Here is a 26,812-nt window from a genome sequence, read left to right as displayed (position 1 = left end):
CTTTCTGTGCTCCTGCCACTTTCCCCAGGTATGGGCATAGAATGTAGAGTGAGAGCTCCAAGGTTGCCATGTGACTCCAGAAACAAACTTTCAAATATGCTGTGATTAAACAGAAGATGTGCCCTCGCTGACTAAATGACCAAATTGCCATCCAAGACAAAGACTCCTTGAACAAGGCTGTTACATGTCAACATTAGGAGGGTAAATTTTACAAGAAGGATGCTTAGGTAAAGGAAGTTCTCCTGTATTTAATAATAGGTCAGTTAACAAAGCACAGGGCCTTATAGATTGACAGATTATGGAACAAGATGACATATTTACAGGCAAGATCAAAATTGACCTTCTCTGATAACAATCACCCAGGCTGGCAGAGATCTGAAACTGCTGAGGAATAGCAAGTGGGAAGGGAAGTAAAATAAATCATAAAACCAGGCCTGGGGTTTATTAGGGGCCAGACTGAATTCAGGACCTGATAACCAAGGGCAGCATTAGCAAAAGTAAACATTTGTCACCTTGCAGTGTTTGGTGGAGAACCAGGTTGGCTTTTTGGAACCCACCATTCTTTACATTGCAACTTAAGACATTCCCGTGTGGGATTTCCCAGTCTCCCTCTTCACTGGCTTCGGGAGCGTAAGCAGTAAAAAGCAAATAGCAGTAAAAAGAGAAGCAATCAAGACAACTATCCCCTGACCTAGCTTGGCAAACTGCTTTGCCATGAGAGAAACACAGATGTTGCTTGTGGATCTGACCTCCAGCTTTAAAATGCTAGGTGCAAATTTAAATAAGGTGACTTGGAACATGTATGGTTTAACCCAACCCCCCAACCCCCCTGCTTTTTTGGGCAAGTGGGAGGCGGGGAGTGACTGTCTGCACTATGCACTGCTTGGCACAAAAAAACAATTTTTGTTTGTGTGGAGGGTGCCTCTTTCTTTTTTTATTTTGGTGGGAGGTTAATTCCTCTCCCCAAATAACAACTTTTACACTGTAAAGAGAATTAAGATGAAAATTTAGTGCAGCATTATTCTTAATGGCAAAGAGCTATGCTACATGGTCAGCAGATGGTTATGATGTATTTGTTGCTGGACAGCATTGACTTCAGGCTACCTTATTATGGGGTCTGAATGTCTCCCCCTAACAGAAGAGCTCCTCACACATCCTAATGGCAGAATAGAACAAGGAGAACAAATTCAGACTTGCAGTAAACCAAAAGTTCAGAAGCGATCTGATAGGTAGTCTTAAAGCAACTGAGGTGGTGTATCTTCACACAACATCTCTGAGCACAGTTGCATTAGGACTAGCATCCAACAGGAACAAGCGATAAGGAGAGATTGTAATGTGTCTCCTGTCAACAATGATGATTAGCTACCTTTTAGCTGTGACAGCTTATGTAAAGCTCACATCTCTTATTTCCAGTGAATTCTAAGCAAGAATGTTCCTTCAGTAACAGCAATGGGAAACTTGTGGCCCCACGAATATTCCTGGACTGCAACTCCCAACATCCATGAGCAATGAGAGTTGGAATTCAACAACATCTGGAGGGCCACAGGTTCCCCACCCCTGATCAACAGTTTGTACTACAACCTGGAGAGGAGCAGGCCTCTTTTAAACTGCCTGCACATACATGCCATATTGGAGCAAAGATTTCCTCCTCACCTGTGCATCCAATTCCATGATGTGGGCAACTTTGTTCCAGCCAAATCCGACAAATCTTCGGTCATACTCTGGACAGTCCTGCCTTACCACGACATATGGCTCAAAATCTGCTTCCCATTCAACTCGATATGGTGTGGTGGCTGTTCGCCACTTGGCAAAATTGGTTGGTGCATGCCCTTTTGTCCAGACATGATACCTTGAACAGATGTAAAATCATTGGTCAGACAATTCACTGAAATGGGGCAAACGCTGGAAACTACCTTACATTGACTGCTCATGGAATAGCTGGAAACATGGACATTAGGGCTATAGCATCAAGCACACGGTTCTAATGAGCAAAAGGCAAACCATGACTGACTAGGGGAGCATTCTTGAACTATGACACTTCACTTCTGTATTTTAAAGTAATTCCAGTCCTGGAAGATAGCTATGAGATGTTGACTTTGAGATAAAGCAACTGAAAATGAGCTAACATATTGTTCCTAGTAATGATAAAGGCTTGTTTTTCATTCTGCAGCTTGTTTCCAAGGCATGCAGAATTCTGAAGTGCCACTTCTTTGATATCATGACAGAAATTCAGATCGATAAACACATTAAACAAAGCCTTGATAAATACTTTCAGTGCCATCACAGTTCTCATTTTGTTGCTATGTGCCATCTACACAATTCCATCTAAGACAATCAATTCAATTTGCAGGAAGGCATCCTTTTATATTTTCTTAATCTTATTCACGTCACAGCAAGGCCTATTCAAGCACAGCTTGAGCTCACCCTATTAAGACAACGATCAATAATTTTCTCTTGCACTTGTGCCTTTCCTGAAATCACTGACATGGGCCCTCGCCACATGATTATTGATTAAACCAAGAAATAATTACATCACAGGCAGCATGTATTACAGTGCGCTCAAATGTTTATCATAAGAACCAGTGCAGTCAAGTCAACTTGACATGCTCCTGTCAGACATCTCAGTTCACCCACAAACTCTCTAAAAATGTTGGGCTTGACATGGAGATTTGGCTTAACCTAGGACTCCTTGGGATATTTTGCATGTTCCACAGAACTAGATAGTGAGTAAGCACAGATGAGTTGCATCTTTGTAGCAGCAGGTTCTGCTATAGCCATGTTTTGCTAGGAATTGAAGAAACAGCAACAACAAATTACAACAAAGCAAACTCCTAGTTGTATAGATCCCAAACCATCTAGACATTTTCCAGAAGATATCCAGAATCTGTGCACTAAAAATCATTGTCCTTGCCTTTTCATGGAGATGGTTCATAGAGATGCTTTTTTCTGGGTGTGAAATATTGGAAAAAAGAGTGTGTGTGACAGGAAAAATCACTTTCTTGTTTTCTGGGACTACAATGTTCATCTATATGGAGTGGTCACACATGAAGCATTGGACATCATGGAGGACCAGCATGGACTGACCCATGGCCCTCTGCTTTTTGTCCCTGAAAGGATGCAGGATCATGGCCCTAGTCAACAGGGCTTACTGGTGGAGAAGGCTAGGATGCAAGCCTGTAGCTAGACAAGACATCCAATTCTCCCCTGTGCAGTGTGAATAAAGCAGATAAGGAACAGCTGGGGGGAGACAGCTGTTGACAGTGGGCCTTCAAAGTACCTTATAACTGAGGAGGAAGGGAAGAGGCAGAGAATTCCAGACTTGAAATCCAGCTGAGCCAAAGTAGGGAGAAGCTTGAGGGGCTGACAAGTCACACCTCACCAGTGCCCCAACAAGGAAATTGCCAGATTGTATTCAGTGTGGAAACAGAGTATGATGTCCCTAATAAACTGCTGTGAACTAAATAATCCAGCGGTTGGAGCTATGCAAAGAAAGGGGGCTTCAACCAGGGCCTTTTGACGTACTCCTGCTCATGTAAGACTAACAGACATGGGTGGAATCTACACACATATAAAAAAACGTGAAAAATGCTTTTTTTAAAAAAAATAAAAAATATATATATTGAATTTGCCATAGCTCACAATTGCCATCTAGTGTCACATTTGTATAATGGACTTTACAACACACTTAAAAGGCTTTATTAGCAGTTGTATAGCTGAGTCCATGGACAGTCCATTGTTGCTATACATGAGAATCAGAACAAAAGGCTCTGCTTAGTACATAAGCTCCCTGGGATGAGGGATGTGTTGAATAATAAGAAAACACTCTACAGTGCCTCTCTAGGTGTCTTAGCCCCAGATAGCACAGTTACAACTCCTTCAAAAGCATAAATAGCACTGATGCTCTTGTAACCATGGAAAAGGGAGAATGTGCCACCCCAGCATGAAGGTGATGCATGTAGTTTGGTAGCAACTTAGTATGTGGACCTAGGAGCAGCAGCAACACACTTGGCTGGACTTTCATTGTGCTGAAGAGCCTAACCACCTAGATGTCCCCTTTAGCAGGCCAAAGCTTAATAGCTTGACTCTTCCTGCCGCAAGGGAGCTGGTCACTTTTAATATGAATGGCTTGGTACAAAAGGCAGAATGGAGTCATACATTAATCTCCAGTTATGAAATTCTTAGAATAGCCAGGCAACCACAGAATTTGCTGAGAAGTGGACTGAAAGGGTGGGGAGGAATTTACAAGGGAGAGGTACTTTATATTTCTCTGCTGCCCAAAGGCAGGAAAGGTCATGAATTTGGGAAAGAGGTGACAAAAGCAATTTCACTGAGGGAAAGATTGCAATCTAGCACTTGGTGAGAGGGTTTGGGATGCTGCAGGCATGATCAGCAATCATTGTCACGGAAGCCCTCCCTCATCAACTTGGCCTCAATGGCTACTAATGACTTATTAAGCCAACCTGAAAATAGAGGTGGAAATTGTCAGCTGCTTTTCGGGCAGGGTGGGTGAATAGAACTTGGAAGAATTAGACAGGCCAATAAAAGTGTGAGAACTAACTGTGCAATGATGGTAATAGCACAGAAGCCCAGCCCACCTTTGTTCTCTGTTGTTAATTAGAAAAAAGAGGCAAGCCCCTAATGGGAAAATAAATGCTATGCAAGTGGAAAATTTGATTGATGAGGGATCATAAAAGTGAGGTCAACACTTAGAGGTTTTATTTCCCAGTAGCTTTCTTTTTAGCTAGGAAAGATTCAGTTATTTTCCTAATTACACACACACAAATCTGTTAAATTATTACACAATTTAGGAAACAGAAGAGGCAAGAGTATTTTTGGCACATACTATGTTCTTTTGTGGGACATGGGTGGCACTGTGGGTTTAACCACAAAGCCTAGGACTTGCTGATCAGAAGGTCGGCAGTTTGAATCCCCGCAGTTCAAAAGCACATCAAAGTGCAAGTAGATAAATAGGTACCACTCCGGCGGGAAGGTAAACGGTGTTTCCTTGCGCTGCTCTGGTTCACCAGAAGTGGCTTAGTCATGCTGACCACATGACCCAGAAGCTGTACGCCGGCTCCCTGGGCCAATAAAGCGAGATGAGTGCCGCAATCCCAGAGTCGGCCATGACTGGACCTAATGGTCAGGGGTCCCTTTACTTTTACCTTTTATGTTCTTTTGTATCAACACACAATCTTACTCCTCACATTCATCAACTGTTCAGTTTGGACTTGTTAAGTTTTTGAAGACGAAGCTATGTGGAATGGGAGCACTCCACTGAACACTAAGACCAGGAAGCCCTTGTGTATGTCAGCAAGGCTTGAAAAGGCCCCATCATCAAAAATGGGTTAGAAAACACACACCCTACTCATAAGGGGTCAAGAATGTTCTAGGTCTTTTATGTAGGACTTAATTATTGTGCTTTTGCCAGAGGAACTATTTAAAGAATTTATGTTTTAAAGAATTTAATGCCACGAGTCCTGAGCAGTCCCAAGCAGATGTTGAAGTCTCCCTGAGCGATCAACGAGGGAGTCCCCAACACCAAGACCAAGGCCACCTGCAAAAACTCTGTTTGGGAGGCTTCAGGATAGTGGGGTGGGTGGTACACAAATTGGTGATAGCACCCTCCATTTGCCCCAAGTGACAAACATAAGATACACACACTTCAAATCAGTACTCACTTGGCTCAGAGGCCCGGAGAGGGATACAGAATTCCCAAGGATGACAGCAATCTCCCCTCCCTGATACTCCAGCCTCTGTTGCTGTTGTCCTAAATTCCCAGGCAGGCACAACTGGGAGAGACTAACTCATCCCATTGCCTGGTCCTAGTAATGCAAACCAAGCAAAACCCTTCATTCATTTTTAAATGATGGAAGTATGAGATTTTGTATCAACCTAACTGTGGGTTAAACCACAGAGCCTAGGACTTGGCGATCAGAAGGTTGGCGGTTCGAATCCCCGTGACGGGGTGAGCTCCTGTTGCTCAGTCCCTGCTCCTGCCAACCTAGCAGTTCGAAAGCACACAGTGCAAGTAGATAAATAGGTACCGCTCCGGTGGGAAGGTAAATGACATTTCCGTGTGCTGCTCTGGTTCGCCAGAAGCGGCTTAGTCATGCTGGCCACATGACCCAGAAGCTGTACGCCGGCTCCCTCGGCCAATAAAGCGAGATGAGCGCCGCAACCCCAGAGTCAGCCACGACTAGACCTAATGGTCAGGGGTCCCTTTACCTTTTAACTGGCAAAGAACAGTGCTGGCAAATGCTAAAGCTCCATATTCAGTACAATTTATGCAGCTCCATATGGTTTGGACTTTTCATTCTTGTGTACATCTCGTTCTGTATATACACCACTGAAATCACTAAGGCTGAGTGATCTTCACAGTCTTCCCAAGTTTGTACCAAGTTTGAACAAGAAAAATACAAAGGCATTCCCAGGGGTCACTGTGCAATTGTTATGGACTCCCTCATCTGGAGAACCTCCTATATTGCAGGAAAAGGGATGAGTTTTGGTGGTTGAGATGAAGCAATAAAAAGGGTGGGGAAGCTATAGCCTCCAACCAGCATAGCCAATGATAATAAAGGATAGGCCTTGTAGTCCAACTAGGGAGGGTCACTGCAATAAAGCATGGGAGTGAGTTTTCACAAACTTTTATATGTTTTTAACAAAGATGAGCACTGCAACCCCAGAGTCAGCCATGACTGGACCTAAAGGTCAGGGGTCCCTTTGCCTTTGCTAGTATTCCCTGACTGTGGGTGAGTGGTTGGGTGCTGTTTTTAAAAAGAGGCATGCAGTACCTGAATGTGAAGAGGGTCCCCATGTCCAACATAGACAACAGCTCTGCTTTTGACTTGGGAAAAGAGAGGCGATAGCGAAGGGTCTCAAAAGCAGGTACAATGAGAGCCTTTTTTGTATTGGCTAAGTCCAGTTGGACAACAGATTTCCTGGAGGAGAAAAATGAAAAGAAAAAACCAAAACCAATTAGCAAAAATTTTAATTAGCTTTTTAAAGACTTACCTGAACAAATACAGTTGAGAGGTATTAGCTCCCACTGAGTACATTGCATGTGTTATAGTCACCCATTGTCTAAACTGCAAGTTCTCATTTGCATTTGGAGCTTTTGCGGATAAGTGGTGGAAAAAAGGCATCACCGGAGGGATGTACTTCCAATTCTCCAGGCATCCCTGTTATGCCCAAAAAGTGGTTTCCATATTTCCCCTGTGAAGAGATGCAAAGCTTCTGCTCTGCCACACAGCTCACATGCACTAGCAAAATCACTGCTCAAAGAGGAAATGTTAGGAAGACTAATAATTTTGCCATTGGGATTTTTAAAAGTACACAATTTGTCAGTTGCTGAGGTCTGCGGAAGTCACATTAGCAACAAACAAGCATTAGTGTTCAACATTTCTACACTCTAATAATTCCTGAGTCATTTCCGCAAGATTTACTTTGTACAGTTTTCTCTCCCAGTTGGGGGGCGGGGATTACCAATCAAACTTTATTTTGTATGTTAATAAAACTGGAGCTCATTGAGCTGTTATTTCATGCCTGAGGTCCTACATTGTGAGATGATTCTCCACTGCTTTGGGTCTGAGCTCAAACCCCATAGTCTGGATATCTTTAAACCTGTGACTCTCCAGATGTTGTTGGACTTCTCCATCAGCCCCGGCCACCATGGCCAAAGGTCAGGAATGATGGAAGCTGTAGTTCCAACAATGTCTGGAAGGTCACAGATTCTTCATTCCTGCTTGAAGACTTTTGCCCTGTTTCTCCTCAGATTCTTCAAAGAAGACAGGCCTGCTAGTGGGATATTAATTGCAACAGCTGGAAAGGAAACCTTCACTCAGGGAGGTCGATTGTGAGGGCAGACAGCATGGGTTGCCTATCACTTTCTTGTATACTTTTGAACATCTCATGGTCTTCTTCAGGGTACTGGAGACAAGAAGTCAAACAGATTAACAACTACACAACTTTCCGAAGACATCTGAAGGCAGCTCTGTATCAAGAAGTTTTAAATGTTTGACATTTTGCTGTGTTTTTATTATGTTGGAAGATGGGTGAAGTATAAATAAAAAAGGCTTGTTATAAAACACATGCTCAACAACTGAGTTATTTCTTCTTGAATGGCCATTCAAATGACTCCTGCAGATTGGGATATTTTATTTTATTCATTATGTTTATATTCTACAATTCCTTCAGGATGGCACATATGGTTCTTTCTCTCCCCATTCTATGCTCACAACAACCCTGTGAGGCACGCAGGGTGATGTGTCCCATTTTGCCACCTGAGGCAAAATGGGAATGTGGCACAGTGCCACCTCCCTTACCTGGGTTGTGCGGCGCCACCCATGAAGTGGTGGTGGCAGCAGTGGCAGCTTCTGGTGAGATCTCACTGAAATGTTGCAAGATCTTGCTGAATTCTCATGAGATCTTGTGTGTGTTGTGATATCTTGCAAGATTTCAGTGAGCTCTCCCTGCTGCCAGCAGTGGCTAGGTGTCTGCAGGGGAACTGCCTCTTGGGTTTCCACCACCCAAAGCAGCTACTTCACTCTGCCTCATGAGTGGGCAGCCCTGGAGGTAGGTTAAGTTGAGAGAAAAGGAGTGTGACAGGCCCAAGATCACCTATTGAGCTTCATGGCTGAGTGGAGATTTGAAACCAGGTCACCCCAATCTTAGTCCAACACTTTAACCAGTACACCACATATATTACATTACAGACACATATTCTGCTCACACAGGTGGCTGACAGAACATCTGCATGGGTCTGACTGCTGTTGTCAGAAGAAACAGTGCAGCATCAATTTTTTTTTTAAAAAAACATTTCCTTAATAAAGTCTCATTCTCCACTTATGTCAAATTTGGCTCCCCTTAACAGGATTAACTGTAATGATGTTTATGATACTGCTGTGAGCCTTCAAGGGAAATATTAGCAAACTCAAGAGCTCCAAGTTCAAGATTCTGATTATTACAAATGAAAGGGAGCCACATCCTAGGATGTGCTGTCACATCTGCTGTGGGGTTGGGAAGTAAATTGTCTGAATAAACTTTAAGTTTTGGGGATTTCATAATAGTTACCAATCAAAGATTTCCCCTCAGGCCTCTCTGTGTGGATGTTCCATAAAATGAGGTAACTCTTGGGAAACTTTTCTGAAAGTTGTTTGAAGAGTCTGCATCAAATTTCCTTGTCAGTGTGCAAAGGTTATTGAATTTTATCAGCTTCCCATTATAAGTTTTGGGTACTTTTTCTCTATTTCTTCTCCCCCTACCTTCCATCAATTCTAATTGACCCAGGCAACTGCTTCTAAATAGAAAGTTCTTTTACAACCAGCCTCCTCCAGCTGCCAGAATTATTCAGCGTTCGTGACACTCTTAATGATTCCACCCACTGCTTTAACTTGTGCCTTCTTCTGTAGATTTGGCACAGAACTTGGCAAGACCCACAAAGTACTGAAGCAGGAAGAAGGTGCACTGAAGCCATTTGCATCTCATTAAATGCAGTGGGGCTAAACTAGTTAAAATGCTTTCATATTGGCCTAATCTGTAGATCATTATCTTGACTTTCTCTGCTATTACTGTAGGCTTCCCTCAGCCTTATTGTGCAAACAGGAGACAGAACTGGATTCCTACAAGCGCTGATAGGTTTTGCAGGACATTTCCAGGGAATCAGTTTTCCAGGTGATCCAGCAGACACCCAGAAGCTTCACTGCAACTGTACAATGATCACGGTGTGATGACTTATGTTGATCCAAATGGCAAATCAGGGCACTGCAAGATCTGTCTGCGTGCATGGCCAAAACAACAGCTGTAGCAAACATATCACAAGAGTGGGCACTTCTACCTAGCAGTACTATTACTGCACCCGCTCTCCACCAGTTTAGCATTAATCTAGCAGCGGTTCTCAACCTGTGGGTCCCCAGATGTTATTGGACTACAACTCCCATCATCCCTGAGCTCTGGCCTTGCTAGCTAGGTGTGATGGGAGTTGTAGTTCAACAACATCTGGGGACCCACAGGTTGAGAAAGGCTGATCTAAAGCATCTGTAGGCAGTGTAAGTAGTATTTTGGAAATAGCACCTTGTGTTTGATGTTGTTTTTGGAACTGTGGGAATACTTTGAAAGGGTTAAGACCTTTGTTGCATTAGTAGCATAAAAAGACCCTGCCCTGCCCCTTTCTTGTCCTTTGTAAAAAGGAAGATGCAGCCAATGGTTAAGAAGAAATGGGAGACAAAGTACCACTAGAGTGGCAGTCAAATGGCTACAGGTATATGACTAGGATGTTCTTAATATGCTTGGTACATGAAACATATGGATGATGATTATGGTCACAGCATTATTCAATAGCTCTGATTTCTGCCCTGCTCCCGAAAGACTGCAGTAATGCTGGATCTTCAGATTGCTACTCTAACCACGTGTCTCATCTATAAGCCACACAGCTGTGGAGAATAGCTTTAAAATGCACATGATGTGCGGCACTGGCACCAGTGGAAGCCTGAGCCTTGTTTCCAGTGGCGAGCAGGTTGGTCATGTCCCTCTTCTGGTAACCACTTCAGCTGCTGCCATGACCAAGTTCCCAATAGACCACTCTCCCATATAGTCCCTACTATTCCTCTCCTAAAGTTCTACAAATTGTGATAATCTAGATGAGCTAAACAAACTTGGGGTGGGTGAATCTGTCAGTGAGCACCACTGGCAGATGTGGGACATTGACTTCTTCCTTCCTTCCTTCCTTCCTTCCTTCCTTCCTTCTTCCCTTCCCTTCCCTTCCCTTCCCTTCCCTTCCCTTCCCTTCCCTTCCTTTCCTTCCTTTTCCTGCTTCCCCTCATAGTAGTAACAACAGAGACCCTGTGGCAAGAGCCCACCTGCCATTTTGCTTTGTCCACAGTGCCCCAGATCAGGGACAGACCTTGGTAATATGCAAGACCAAGATTTGACACCCACCCCAGCCCTCATGGTGCCTTCCAAAAGCTGGATAAGGGAGGTGCTGGGTCCTGGAGACCTCCCTCCTCCTTCCCAATGTTGGGCAAGCGCTAGCTAGGCTTTGGGAAGGAGGACTCTAGGATCCTGTCAGAGCCTTCAGATGTTGCATCATCTGAAGACATTGTGTGTTAATGTGGGAAATGATGGCTACCATACAAAAAGTGATTTCCTGCAGCTATCAGGACCCCCCCCCCCTAAAATTCAGAAATAATGAGTTACTCTGTGGCTATTAACAAGCCACCCACAAACTCCACCCCAGTCCCACCCTCCAATCAACAAAACAGGGTAGAGGCTTAGTTTCGTCTTCCCCTGAAGTTGAGCCAAAAGTTCTCACAGTTCTAGAGTGGGACAGGAATCTCTAAGAGAATCCTTAGCCCCTCACCCAACTATAATTCTCAGGGTTCTTAGGGCAAGGCCATGACAGTTGCAAGTGGTAAATGACTAACTAATTTTGCAATGCAGATATGTCAACTCACTGGGTAGCTTGGTTGGTTAGAGCATAGTGCTGATTATGCCAAGGTTGCAGGTTCGATCCAGCTGCACATTCCTGCATTGCAGGGGGTTGGACTAGATGATCCTCAGGGTCCCTTCCAACTCTACAATTCTATGATTCTATGTCCAAAGTGCCAAAATGAGAGGTGTAAGCTAAGGAAGATAAGCCTCACCCAGAAATGGGAAGTGAGCAGTATGTGAACTTTGTTATTCCTTGGGCTGAAGAGCTGCCTGGTTCCATTACTAGGCAGTACTGGAATGTCAACAGTATACGAGCTTCATAATGGGAAAGGATCTATGTTAAGACTCAGGATATTATATCTGAATTTGAGGCTTCATGCTGAGGATCTATATAAACTCATTTAGTGGACGTTTCTTTCCAGTTTGCTCAATTAAGGACAGTTTCGGTCGATCGCACTTGCATTAAACGTAGTGCTTCCGTAAGCTGACTCAAGTGTGACTCAGTACTTCTAATATATTTATATTATGTGCCAGGGTGTTTGAAGTAGAAAGATTTGTGCAGGCTACGTATTTATTTCTATACAATGCCTGAACAGATTGGTTCAGGTTTCAGACATAAATATCTGCTTTCCAGCACCTACTTTTCACCCACATTCTAAAGACAAAGAAAGAGCATGTGGAAAATAATATTTATGATTTTTCAAAACAACAACACGCCCCCTGCAATCCCAAGGCATGCTTGTAACAATCCTTCAACAAAGAGCTACGTACTGACCAGACTGCAGATCATGAGCTAAATGATGAAGCGATAAGCAATAATAATGACTATGCAGTGACTCAGTGAAGTGGTGACTCAGCCTCCAGCATTTGCAACATTGGATGGGAACCTGAGGTTCTCCACTTGTCTTTGGACTACAGGTCCCATCATCCTTGACCACTGGAATTGCTGGTTGGTACTGGCACTGTGGGTTAAACCACAGAGCCTAGGGCTTGCCGATCAGAAGGTCGGCGGTTCGAATCCCCGTGACGGGGTGAGCTCCCGTTGCTCGGTCTGTGCTCCTGCCAACCTAGCAATTCGAAAGCATGCCAAAGTGCAAGTAGATAAATAGATACTGCTCCGGCGGGGAAGGTAAATGGCGTTTCCGTGCGCTGCTCTGGTTCGCCAGAAGTGGCTTTGTCATGCTGGCCACATGACCTGGAAGCTGTATGCTGGCTCCCTCGGCCAATAAAGCAAGATGAGCGCCGCAACCCCAGAGTCGGCCACGACTGGACCTAATGGTCAGGGGTCCCTTTACCTTTACCTTACTGATGGGAGCTGGAGTGCAACAGCATATGGAGGACCACATGAAGAGTTCTCCATCCCTGATCTAGAGTGCAAAAGACTGAAGCTGGAAAAGGTCTCTGCCTGAGACCTCAGAGAGCTGCTGCCTGTTGGGCTGGATGGCAAAGTGATCTGACTTAGTAGAAGACAACTTTGTAAGTCCATGTAGTCAAACCAGATTGTAAAAGATCATTGAATTATAATAGAGTTTATTTTCAAGTGGAATTGTTCCTTACTTTTCTATCAGGCTAGGCTAGGACAAATAGGGATTTCATTTCGTGGTATTAGGATCCACTATGATATTTTGAACACAGTATTTGTTATGCTATTTTGTGTATGTTGATTTGCATATTTTTGTGCTGTGTCCTTGTAAACCACTTAGAGGCAATCATAGTTCAGCAGTATATAAATTGTGGACATAACTAACAAACTGTTTAAAAATGAAAGCAGGAGCTTCCAATTTCCTCCTCACACCAGCAGTGGACAAAGTGTAACTTAATTGTTCAAGAATAACCCATCAAATATATATTTTATATTACCCCCTCAGAACTGTTTCACCAGTGGTATGATAAGGGGAAAGGAATTCTTCTATGTTAGGGCATAAGCAGTCACAAATTGACATGTAATAACTATATTTCAAGATGCGACAGAAAAGAACCAAAGTGGAGCGTGGACTCCTAAAATTAGATGGTTTTTCTATTCAGTATCTATTTTCTAATCAGTAAGTTGGTCTGCCTGTTCAACACTTTGAACTGGAAGACTTTTCTAAGACTCTGCAAGGCACAAAACACAGCTCACCTCTCACTTTCCAGAGCCAACATAAACATGTGTGTGCTTGCACACAAATATGCAGAAAATGCTGGCTCTAAGCATTTGCAACAGTTCCTGAGCAGGGCCTGTTGCAAGGACTGTAGATTCTGCTCAGCTGAGTTTGAGAATGCACACATTGTCCTTAGCCAAGGTCAGGAACATGGAATCCAAAACTGGAGAAAGTGAAGTGGTTCATAAAACTTTCAGCTAAACTGCAGACAGCAAATAAGGAATAGAAAGTATCTATCAGAATAATCTATCACATGGATATGGGCAGAAAAAGAAGATGTGATAGGAGTAAAAATGGGTTTGGTGAAAGTTGGGTAAAAACAACAACATCCCTCTCTAAAAGAAGCAGCTCGTGAAAATCAAGGATATTGGATCCTTTTTCTGACCACATGGTGTCCTCCTTGTTCCATGTATTGGAAGGAGGTAAAGTGTGGGGGGAATCTTCATTAAGAGAAGCCATGTAAATAGAGCAGAGGTCTGAAGACCACGAAACCCAAATTGTTCATATTTATTGCTATACTACTGTACACATTGAAGTCACTCCCCCCACCTCCAAAGTTCAGTGTAGTAATTATTCTGCTTTGACAAGATCTTATCTTTCAATCACTTATCTAACCTGCTTGGATCACAGCTCCATTTTCAAGGTACAGTGCTGGGTTAACAGTATGTCAGGGAGATAACAACTTCAATAACATTTTTCACATCCCCTCTTGTTAAAGACATCCTAGAAGAATAGATATCAGAGATGGGAGAGACCTGTGGGGCACCCGGTCCATTTCCATGCCATTTCAGGATGTGATTGTACATTTAGTATAGCTTTTGAGCATCTTTATGTTTAAAAGTGCCTCACAGCAGAGACTTTCACAATCTCCCTTTGGAGTATATTATCTAGATTCAAAATTTTGAACACAATTTCATGTTTTGTAATATTTAAGTTTGACCATTTCTACTATCACGAACTGTTCTGTGTGATAGTGCATTGAATATTCTATAATATTCTTGTTTCCTGGTGGCTGCGGGATGGGTGGGACACAGGGCAATTTAATTATGCTTTAAGGAGATTTATCAACTGATTTTATTATACTTTGTATGTTGCAAGCCACTTCAACATATTTTATCAAAGTGCCCATTATGAATGAATGAATGAATGAATAAATAAATCCTCAGTAGCATGGTTTGCCTTCCATCAGCTTTGGCTGGTAGCCCAGCTGCACCCCTATCTGGACAGGGATAGACTAACTTATGTTGTCTATGCTCTGGTAACCTCTAGGCTAGATGACCACAATGTGTTACACACAGGGCTGCCTCTGAAGGTTCAGAAACTTCAGCTAGTATAGAATTTGGTGGGCAGATTGCTTAAGACAGTTCGAGCATATTACGCGGATCCTGGTCTGACTGCACTGGCTGCCAATTAGTTTCCGGGTCCAATTCTAAGTGCTGTTTTTTACCTATAAAGCCTTAAACAGCTCAGGACCGCAATACCTCAAGGACCACCTCTCTCTATATGAACCTACCCTGAGAGCATTCTCTGAGGCCCTTCTTTGTGTGCCTCTTCCATGAGAGGTCTGGAGAGTCAGGGGCAGAGGAAGGGGGGACAGTCTGCCCCAGGTGTCATCACTGGGGGGGGGGGTGACATTCAGTGCGGCCCGCCCGCTACTCCCAAGCCTACCATGAGCCGTCGGAGGAAGGGGTGGAGCTGAGCCACCTTGCTGGCGGCCTTCCGCCCTTCTCCCTTCATCTTGACAGCTTGGGGGAGGCTTGGGAGTTGGGGGTGGGCGGCACACCATTGCCCCCCGCTCCCAGGCTGCTTCTGGCGGGGGGGAAGCCTCCCCTGAGCTGTCAAAAGGAAGAAAGAAGGGAGGAAGGCTGCTGGCAAAGCGGCTTGGTTCCCTCTAACCCCTCGCTCAGGAAGCAGCCCGACATGGGCAGCTCGCTACACCCCTCATGGGCAGCTTGCTCCGCCCCCATGGGCATCTCACCTCCTGGAATGCTCACCCTGCCCCCATGGCCCCACCCCTGGGTGCACAGCATGTCTGCCGGTCTGGGTACCGGAGCAACTAGCTCCACCTCTGTGGAGAGTATCGACATGAGAATGGACCTTTACTGCAGTAGCTCCCTGTTTGTGGAATGCTCTCCTCAGGGAGGTTCAGCTGCCACCTTCATTATACATCTTTAATCGCCTGACAAAGACGTTCTTCTTTAACTAGGCCATTAGCTGATTGTGTTGCAGAAGGGGGAGATTATTGGTTTGGGTTGTTTTTTATTTTTCTTATGTATTTTGTGTTTTTTTATATTGTAATTTTATGTTATGAACTGTCCTGAGATCTACGGATGAAGGGTGGCAGATTTAATAAAAATAAGTAATAAATGAAATGAAATGTAGGGCCGAGAGAGACTCTCTTTCTGAAAGCCTGGAGAGCTGCTTCCAGTCACTGTAGAAAATACTGAGTTAGATGGACCAATGGCTTGACTCTTGTGACCCTGTCAGAACAATTCATGTGCTTACCTGAGGTACTCGTAGAGTCCATACATAGGCAAGAAGTCAATGTCTGACAGGAACATGTATGGCGTGCTGATATGTTTCATTGCCACATTCCGTAGGAGGTTCACTGGATAAAATTGGCCCTCCTTGTACACTATGTGGTATCCAACATTGTGACGGCTCATGAGGACCTCAGAGCCTTGAGCGTAGCGCAGAAACTGCTGTGCCTCTGCATCAGAAAGGTAGAGTGCCAAGCTGATTGGTCCTTCCCAGTGTTTGCAGATAGCTTCAAGCATCTGGAGTCTAAGATGAGAAAGGAAGGGTTAGAACAGGGAATTTTTTACCACTGGGATGTCCCCCTTTTCTGTTTAAACTCTTGTACTGGGTAACCTCCATGCAAATATTTCCACATATGTTGATACTTTGAAGTCGAAAGATCACTTGGAGATCCGTCTCCGAAATGGGAGCTTCAAAGACCAACTAAAAACTGGTACATTTTACATCTTCTCTAGAATGAAAGAAACATTAATTTTAAAGATTTTGTCCCATCACAGAGAACAAGGAAGGGGGAGATGCAGCAGATGAGGGCCTATGGAATCATTGGAGAGGCAAAAATCACCTTCAATCTTTTGAAAGAGTGAAACCATTTAAGTAATAAAATAGGTAATTGTTTGTTACGTCTTTCCCAACCTGGTACTGTGCTGAGTAGCTGACAGAAGTTGTAATCCTCAACAATCCAGGTTGGGAAAGGCAATGGTATACTCAAGAGTAAGTGCCTACCACTACATTGTATTGCTTCATTCATTGCTGTTGTATTTTCTGCTAAGGAAAGAAATGTTTAGCTATGCTGCTTTTATATATATATATGTTTTCCTCAGCTGTGGGAAGCTGCAGTACTTCAGGGAGCCCTACTTAGGTTACTAATATTTACTTAGGACATTTATTGGTTGTTATTAAGTGGTAAATTCACAAGAAGTTGAATTTATATTGAATTTCTGTTTCAACATTCATTCCGGCAGTTTATCACTTATTTAGCTCCGTGAACTACAGTTAGATGTGTCCATAGTGTTGTTGAGTTTTTATTTGGCCAGCCATACTTTCCTGTTGAATGCAGATGGCTTGGTTGCTCTTTAATGCTTTGAAAATGCTTTGGGATTGTGGTAGAGTGTAACAACTTCTGCCCTCTTTGATAAAAAGTGGTAGAATGCTCTTTCCAAATAACACCCCTTGATGCTCTTGCTTCTCTGTGGAGTTTGCAGTAATAATAATGATATTATAGAATTGTGAACTACCTTTCCAACTGTAGACAACATACAATAAAAACAAAATTTTAAAAATCCCAGATAACCTTAAAACAACTGTGTTTTTTTAACTCATCATTGTTCAATAGCAACTAGAACCACACTGATGTGTCTGCATAGAATTGAAGTACTTACCTGCTGATGTTAATGCAGTTTAAGCCTGTCTGTTTTTTGAAATCATGTGCATGTGCTGGGGTAGAGATGTAAGAAGAATCTTTTGAAATCAAGACTAGACTTTCAAGTGGATTTCTTTCCACCTGCCCATTTGACCCCCATCATGGCACAGATTCTTGCTATGAATGATGCTTGCCTCAGTTCTTTTTAACATATTCACATTATACCTAAATAGATGCATAAATTGCTTTGCAATATACACTATTTACATATTCATTGATGTATAATTGCTGCTGTCCTGACAGGTGCCTCAGCAATTTTCTTTTTTTTTAGAAGTGTTGTTTTTTGACTGCATATAAGTTGTTTGTTGCTAGAGACAGTCAACATGAACTAAAATCCGCTTCTTACTGTGAATTTTTAAAAAATTGAATGCATTATGGCTATTTTAATATGGGAAGACGTGATCTCTTTTGCTATCTGTACACTTCATCTGTGTTCCTCAATTAAAGTCTCTTTGTCAAAGTAGGGGGGAACCAACTGGATTTTACTGCTCATTTTTCACCCTCCATCTATCCCCTAAATCTTTGTTTTAAAATATTAAGTGTCCTTGCCCCAGCCCCAGGCAAATTTCATCCCCCCACTGAAGTTGTTGACTTATAACTTCTAGTTATTTGCTAGTGGCAGCCTATACAGACCTATTCAATCCCCTTTGTACTGTGAATTTAAAAACCAAAGGAACACATCATCATTATTGTTCTTTTCTACATGGCACAAAAACAGATTTCAAGCTGTCAAAAACAAAATCATGTTTAGTATAAACATTTAAAACATAAATTAGCTTGAGTTTTATGTTTTAGCAGATAAATGCATGCAACCATTTTCTGTATAAAATATGTATTTATGAAATAAAATGTTGCAGTTAAATGATCTATGTGTAATTAAGTGGCATTGCACTGAGTGAAGATGAGTGCCTGTAAAACGTTTAATATGTCAACAGGAATCCATACAATCTAGAACAGAAAGAGCAAAATATCAACAGGGTGCTAAATTGTCTCTCCCTGATGTCCGAGTGAGGAAAACAGTGCATGGTGACAAGTTTATATTGAACTATGGAATCAAGATAGGGAGACAGGCTACAATGCTACTCCATTTGCCTTGGAGTAAGCCTCATTGAATTCAATGGGGATTGCTTTTGAGTAGACATGGTTTGGATTGCATGGTTAGGATTTCAGTCACAGACCCACTTTGTTTTTAAGGTGCCACAAGGCCACTTTGAAATGGAACACACATAAGATAACTGATCTGTAGACATTGCTGAGATATGTGTGTCTATCATGCTGTATGACATATGTATAATAAAAGGATATTTATGCACCAGCTGATGACAAAACAGAAGAACCACTTGTGCAAAATTAAAACAATTGCAGCAGAATGGAAAATACCAGACAAAAGTGCAAGTGAACATTGGAATGGATTGAGGCAAATTAATTAATCTTTACCCAGGGGTCAGTAAGTGGCCACCAGTGAACCTAATCTCAGCTCTGGAAATCCCTGTGGTCTTCCAGTTGCCAAGCTGAAGGTGAAAAGTTTGGGGAATGGCATTTGTGGCAACTGAACTTGCTGGCAGGCTGCTCTCAAGGGTGACTTGAGGCTCCACTATTTTTTTCCTCTTTCAGGAAAACTAGCCACTGATTACATGTGTGAATCCTAAGTAAACACACTCCAAAGGGGCAGAGTGTGGTGGGATGCAGAAGTCTTCTATCACATAAGGAAGTTCTTCTGTATGTGTAGCTGAATGGTGTTTTAGATTAAAATGAAAAACAAATGTAAAGCCAATAGCTGTTACAGAAGTTGGGTGCTACCTTACTTCTGTAGCAAGATACCAGGGGGTTCCAGGCACTCACCCAGGGTCTGTGTTGCTTTGGAGAATTGAGACACGGTAGAGACTGCCATAGCTTTAAGAAATATGATTTATTCACCTATTTACACCTTCAGTCTGCATGGAGAGATTTCAGATCTTTAGCATGGTCATTTCAAGAGGGACTTGCAGCAGTGCAGCCCTGGAGTCAAAGACATCTCTCCTAGCCAGCCTTCAACCAGCCTGCCCAAGATGGATCCCAGTCTTTTCTCTCCCTCCTTCTTCCCAGCACACCTTGCTCTAAAGACTCTCTTTTCCTGACACCTCAAACACCTCCCCATCACCACTGCAACCTCTGTCCAGGTCCAAGAATTCCCTTTGATGGGCCATCAACACCTTTTGTCATGTTAATGCCTCTATCCCAAGTGAGGCCCTGGCTTGGATAGGAAGCTTAGCCTGCAATCTTCCCACTGGCCTGTAATCTCCCCTTCAAATAATCAAAATCCTACCAATTATTAAATTTCAGGGTTTTCTGGGGGGGGGGGGGTGTCCCCCTAAATCTACAACATAACATTTTCCATATATATCGCTGAATTAAATCTTGCCTAGTCACGGTCCTCATCCTCTGCAGCAAGAATAACTAGAGCAGCCATAAGGATGTGAATAAGTGTTTGCTAAACCAAACCTCTTATTTTATTAATCTAAAGAGAAAGCAGAGAAACCACTCAAAAAACAAATCCCAATCCCCCTAAAATATCAAGACATGGCAGTTAGATTTTCTTCTGCATTTTCCAAATCCCTACTACTATAACCTCCCTATTAATGTTTATATGAGGCAAAAGAATCTTTTTTTCTTCATTACAGTAATCAAAAATAATAATAATTGTTTTCTTCTCCCACCATCTTTCCTAAGCTGTGCAGCAGAAAGAAATAACATGTTCAAACCGGCAAATATAAATTCTGATTTCAACATTAATAGCTTTTCCCTGCAGTTCTGAATGATCCTGATGACATTCAAGAAGCTTTGCTTCCCTAGATACCAGAGATTACGTTTGCTAGTCTATACCTGAATCATTATTTTCTCCTTTTTTTAATCTATTATTGAAATGATGGTTATTATTGGGTGTAACACACACTTAAATTAGAAATAGGGATCGATACAAACAAAAACACCCCCAAAGGTATGTGCAAAGCTTTAGCTAGCCCGTGATAGGAATCATAAATAAAACATATGAGGCTGTTAAAAAATATACAGTAAAAAGCACAGGGGATTTCTCTTCCCTATTATGCAACAAAAAGCAGACAATCAGCACAGATGGATGGAACTGATTTCAGATAACTCTCCCAATTGCTTCAATGTGGTCATGGAAAAGTCTAGCAGGGTCCCTGGGCCCTTTCAGGGTGTCTGACATACTGCAAAAGTTTACCTGTGGGAGTGGAAGGATATAGGGTTACTACCTGGCTAGTATTTTATTGGCCTGCTTGGCGATTCAATGCCTAGGCAGATTGTTGGTCCTCCAAATGCTATCATTCAGCAACCACCATCTCTGGGCTTGTGGAGAGGGCCATAGAGATTTGTTGCAGACTGCAAGAATTCAAGTTGACACTCTGTCTCCTCCCCAACAGCTGATCAGCGGTACAGTATGGCTGCTTCGGGGAATGGTATTTTGCAGCAATGGTGTCTCGCGGGAATGGGTAGGTTAAACATGCCTTTATAGGTGACTCTACCAAATCTGCATTTTTTGAAACCATCTGGGAACCACAGCACAGTCCATCCTTCAAAACTCACACCTTCCCAAATGTTTCAATGCAGTCCTCCAGTAAAACAATGTGTACAGAAGTGCATATACTAGAGTAAAATGTGCATGAAAATGTATATATCGGTGAAAATAAGATACAAAAATGCATTATATTAAGAAGTATTACTTCGTAAAACTGCATACAGGCATGTATTTTAGGAAAAATTCACACTTAAATGCTGATAATTTACATGGGGTTGTTTTTTTTTTTTTTAAATCACAAACTGTTGCAGAAGTGGAAAACTGAATTTAGGATTAGAAAAATGAGAAAGTCTTCTCTCAGGTCTGCACCCCAAAGCATTGCCCCCATAGGCCTAGCATGTTGCTGATTTGCTCTCTAGATGAGGCCAGCACAGCGACATCAACTGACCAGGGAGCAGCAACACTCCCAGGGATCGTGCTGCAGGAGCACTGCAAAATAGCTCTGCTACGGATGGCGGCGAGGAGAGACATTTCAAAGCATCTAGCCCACTCTCTTCACAGCATTCACTGAAAGAACAAATGCTATAGCCTCATCTATTACTAGTATTTGCACCTCTCCTTGCCGATGACAATAACACACAATACAAGTGTTGTGGGAGGAATGTAATAAAGGAAAACAGTTTAAAACAGATAGTGAAAAACAACTGAAAGGTGCAAGAGGAAATAAAATGGCTAAAAGCTTCTTTGGTAGGGATATTATTTATTGATTTTAGCTGAAAGAGAGAATCTCCAACCCGAATCAATGAATAACAACAACTTACTAACAGTGCGTGGAAAGATTATTTTTTTTCTCATGTCAGGCCAATTGCTTTCTCCTTTCTGAATAAAGATGGGCATCCCTGTCTATCAATACAGCGTGTTCCCTGAATGGATCCAAAAAAGCGAAACAGATGCTCAACTGCTGCATTGTTGCCAGCAAAACAGTGCTGAGCTGCAGTTCGCTCCTTTGAATTAAAATCCTGGAGGGAAAACATACACAGCCTCATTTCCTTCTCTAATTCATTGTGGCATTCACACAGGATTTGTGTGAGATTCTTTTCTTCGTCTTTGTTTAACTCAAAAGGCATGCATGAAAGCCCCAAACCCCACCACCCCAAGAAATGTTTTCCAAATTAAAAATCAATAGAACAGGCGCTGGTGAACGTGGCGAATGATGACTGAATGTGCTAGATGCATAAGCTAGCAGCCAAACAGTGCAGTGGTTTTTGTGGGCTTATGCTCATTTCTACAGCAAATCAGCATGCATTTAGTCAGCCTAAGTTCCTAGGGTCTCCCTGTGGAGGAACACTGACCTTTCTGTGTAGTCAACTAGAGGGACAGAGGTGTTACACATGCCTCATGTTCTGCTAGGTATGTGCTCTGCCTAATGCAGTGCTGACTGCTTGCTTCTTTTGAAGACGGGCCTCTTCCTTCCTAGAACTAACTCTACCAAAAGCAGGGAGGAAGGAGGGCCTCAGGTATTGAGATGTGGGGGTTCTGATGTTGCAATTCAGATGAGATGCTCTTGGTTTCTGAATAGAAGTGACGCACATTTTACAGGCTGCTCGAAATCTCTGTGAACGCACATTCCGGGTTTATCCAGGCTCTCGGGATGCAGCCGCTTAAAAACCAAATTTGACAGGATAAAAATTGCCAGCTCAATACAGCTTCTGCTCAAAGAAAATTATGAGTGTGCCCAAAGCAAAAGCAAGACAGAGAAAGCGTGGGCTATCAAGGACAGCGGTAGCTCTAGGACAGGAGCATGGAAGAGGATCTAGCTAGTGGGCCAGAACTTGATTTCCACCTCCACCCCTGCAGTACAAGTGTGCCTCTTTCCTTGAGAAGAACTACTCCCCTGAGAAGCACGACTCAAGAGGCTTTGCAAGCATCAAAACCCCTTTAATCCAAGACTCACCTTTGACTATCCCACTCCTAACATCATATATGGCACCAGGGTGGGCATGGCTTGGCCTAAACACCCTTATGGACCAAATGGAGAGGTCTACATATGCTGTAGAACAAAGAACCTATTTTGTAAAATCCCCAGCAAAGCAAGGTACAGAAGGTAAGGGAGAACTAACAAAAACCCTCTGCTTGAGTCACCAATCAATGTTATCTAGGTTCTTTCCTTTCCTGACTCACCACATGTTTTTTTACGCTCATTTACACTTTTGCTGTATTTTAAATGAACTATAATGGCTGGATTGCCATTGTTATACAGCATTGTCAATTCATTAAGTATGAATTGCTGTGCTTATGTTGCCTGTCCTGCATAGCATTTTGAACATGGGGAACTGATGATGATGATGATCAGTTAACTACCAATAGGGTAGATCAGGCCATTTCCAGGGTCGTAACTTCCTACCCTGCACCTGAGCACTGAAGTCTCTGACTCATCATGTCCCTCTTTCTGTACAAAACAGCTGTTGGTGCTTTCCACAAGAAGGAAAGAAAATGGCACTCATTTACTGTCAGTGAATCCCAAATGTTCTTTTCCCCACCGACATAAGACCTTGTGAAATTTTCTTGAACTCATTAGCGGGTGCTAATTGCATTTTCCAGATTTCTTGGTGGGATAATAAAATGGCATTTCTTACCTGTCCATTGAGAGTTGAGCCACCAGCGTTACATCAGTGTTGTCTGGAGCAGACTCATACTCGTAGTGTAAAAAATACAAGTGGGTGCGATGGACAGTGAAACGCTCCCGTCTAAACTCATAACACAGGTCATCTTCATCCAACTCAGACAGCTGTTTCTGGAGCTGTAGTGGGGGTAGGGTGGTGGAGGGGAAACCACAAGCATATATATTACTAAACCTCTTTTAGTGAAGGGTTGTCATTTGTTAAGATTAGGTACCTCACTAGCATCTTGTCACTTTCATTCATTGCATGTATGAACTTTCTCACAGACCCCAAAGTCATCTCACTTACAGACCCTAAAAGAAATAGAAGGCCTACTTCACACAATGCATAATTAACTTACAGAACTCATTAACCAAATATATTTTTATAGTGGCCATCAGCACAAATAAACTTTTTAAAAGGAACATGGGAAGTTGCCTTATACTGAATCAGATCATTGGTCCAGCTAATTCAGTAGTTCACATGGGTAGTGACTCTCCAGGTTTTCAAACAGGAAACATTCCCAGCCCTACCTGGAGATGCCAGGGATTGAACCTGGAACCATCTGCATGCAAAGTAAAGCCCTTCCAGAAGCACTGGGTATGTCAGTGGAAACTAGCCAGGATAGGGAAACAACAACAACAACTCATCTAAGGTTTTTGAGAGATGCTAAAGATTAACCACTGGCAGGGGAATACATGTATATCAACAAGTATTTCTATGAACTTCTATGAACTACTTTCTATGAACTTTCTGAAGACATCTGTGCTGGCAAAATTCTGCCTCTGTCTCTGTATATGCTGTTCTGGATCCAGCCTTGTTGCAGCAGTGATATAACAAGACTTACTTTTAGGCAGTGTACCAGATACTCCAGTTTCTGTCAGTGGTACTTCAGGTTAAGAACTTAATTCATTCTGGAGGTCCGTTCTTAACCTGAAACTGTTCTTAACCTGAGGTACCACTTTAGCTAATGAGGCCTCCCGCTGCCACCACTGGGCAATTTCTGTTCTCATCCTGAAGCAAAGTTCTTAACCCAAGGTACTATTTCTGGGTTAGCGGAGTCTGTAACCTGAAGCGTATGTAACCTGAAGCATCTGTAACCTGAGGTACCACTGTACTTGAAAGCTATGCCATTGGCATTCTGGAAAAAACACATCAAGGGTTCCTACTGCTGCAGGTATGTTTTCTTTCGAAGAGCCATCAAAATTCATGCATGACTAAATGGCTCACCAAACAAAACAGAAGAAGAATTGATTATAGTTTGGGGGTTGCATTTGCTCTTGGCCAACCTTCCAAGGGCCCCGTGCCAGTGGTGGGTGTGGTCACCTCACACCTTCTCATGCACGAACAGAGGACATACCCACCAGCAGACACATTCAGCACAGACCCCCTCTTCCCATTCTCAGCTGTGGATCAGCCGAGCAGGGGGATTATTGTCCTCTCTCCAGTCATCAAATGATCAACTGATGGCCAGAGATGCATCCTTATCTTCCTTTAAAAAAAGTCTTTGAGTTGCACAGACATCCCCACCCACCACACCATTGGCCATGCCCAGATATTATGAAAGCTGTAGTCTATAAAGTGATGACTGATTTTATCCAATCCTTGTCTCCATGTGTCTCTTCCTCTCTTCTTCTGCCCTACTCTAGTTACCACTGTGGGCACAAATTCTCCATCACCTTACATTTCATTCACCACTGAAAACCTCAGTTCATCACACCCTCGTTCATTTCATTCCCCCTAAGCACAAATAACATTTTAAATAAAGCCAGAAATGACTAGATGAAACATCTTAATTTCCTTCCATGGAAAGACATTAGCATTCTCCCCTTATCAGTTCTATTCATCAGCCTAAGTAGAAATGGTTAGAAGAGCTGTACCATACCACTCCTTCGAGATATCATAGTATCTTCTTCTTTTTTTAATTTCACAAATAGCCAAGCTATAAGTTGGTAATTGCAAAGTAGCCATTATCTAGGTAGTCACTGAGTGATTATCAGATTACTTCAGGCTTCTAAGATAAAAGGATATAACAACTTAATTATGAGCTATGGAATAGCACTATGGACTAAATTATGTCTCTGACTACTGCTGAGGAATGGAATAAAGAAAGATCGCATTTCATGCCCTAGTATTTTAACCGGGGGTGGGATGAAGCCAGAAGGGGACCAAATGCAAGTTTAATATTTATGTAACATCTTTCCACAGGGGAAATGTTACATTATATTAATTAATTAATTAAATTTATATCCTGCCCTTCCTCTCAAAGGAGCCCAGGATGCAAAAAAAGAGGGAGGAATTGTCTCTTAGGGACAATTCCAATACAAAGCTGGCCAGATGCTGTATATATGACCCCCCACTTTGATCTGCAGATGGTGGCCCAGAAATGTATTTTTGTCCAACAGAAACCTTTCATTAGTGTTCAAGCTTGACTATAAAGTTTGTGCTGTCTTTCAATGAGAACTTCTCATTTAAGGAGCACATATGCTCAAATATTATCAGGGCATCACATATGAAATCCAGGAGAAGGAATGTAATTAACAACATGTAGTGAAAGCCTGTGTGTCGTTGCCGCATCTGCTGGCCCTGCATGGTCTCTCTTGCCAGCCAGCCCCATACTACCCAAGTCTGCAAAAGTTTTAATTGGCATGCTTCACATTTAAGTTTCCGGAACACAATTTATGACAAGCCAATACATTTTGACCAGAGTATTACTAATTTCAAATATGCTAGTCAGTTTCTCAATGATCTAGAGATAAGCAAGAAATCATAAAGTTTGATAAAAGTTAAGATGTCTGCGTTTGTGTGCCTCCTTGGTATCTTAGGCTTCAGCACATTTAACTTCCAAATACCTCAGCAACTTTTTCCACTCAAGGCCTAAAGCCTCAGACGCTGCTTCTGCTCACTCTGCTGAAGAGGATCCTTGTATTCTCTTTAAATTATGCCAAAGAGCAAGTAATAATGCAACTCATATTTTGAATAATTATAGCCTAATCTATGTGAAAGATGCATGCAATTAGTCCGGATCCTCAATGTGTCTACAGCGTTATTAAATTACAATGCATGACCAGAAAACTGGCAGGACATGAACAAATTTGCCGAATTATACACA

At 42.6% G+C, this 26,812-nt stretch overlaps 1 protein-coding gene and 1 long non-coding RNA gene across 2 annotated transcripts in view; one reads left to right on the top strand and one right to left on the bottom strand.

Annotated features, from left to right (window-relative positions):
• Window positions 1-8,086, top strand: part of LOC310658635 — a 43,204-nt gene extending 35,118 nt beyond the window's left edge. Inside the window, exon 3 of the long non-coding RNA XR_014502390.1 lies at window positions 7,772-8,086. This is a non-coding gene — a long non-coding RNA (uncharacterized lncRNA). The remainder of the gene's footprint in view (window positions 1-7,771) is intronic.
• LARGE1 (LARGE xylosyl- and glucuronyltransferase 1) overlaps window positions 1-26,812 on the bottom strand; it is a 307,888-nt gene that overhangs the window by 4,547 nt on the left and 276,529 nt on the right. Inside the window, exons 11-14 of the mRNA XM_083400742.1 lie at window positions 23,677-23,840; window positions 16,071-16,349; window positions 6,792-6,938; window positions 1,654-1,849 (exon numbers count right to left, since the gene is read on the bottom strand). Coding sequence (XP_083256868.1) covers window positions 1,654-1,849; window positions 6,792-6,938; window positions 16,071-16,349; window positions 23,677-23,840 — 786 coding nt within the window. The remainder of the gene's footprint in view (window positions 1-1,653; window positions 1,850-6,791; window positions 6,939-16,070; window positions 16,350-23,676; window positions 23,841-26,812) is intronic.

The sequence above is a fragment of the Podarcis tiliguerta genome (assembly GCF_965153285.1).
Source record: "Podarcis tiliguerta genome assembly, chromosome: 10".
Lineage (NCBI taxonomy): Eukaryota > Metazoa > Chordata > Lepidosauria > Squamata > Lacertidae > Podarcis > Podarcis tiliguerta.
This window is presented reverse-complemented; position numbering and strand designations above follow the sequence as displayed.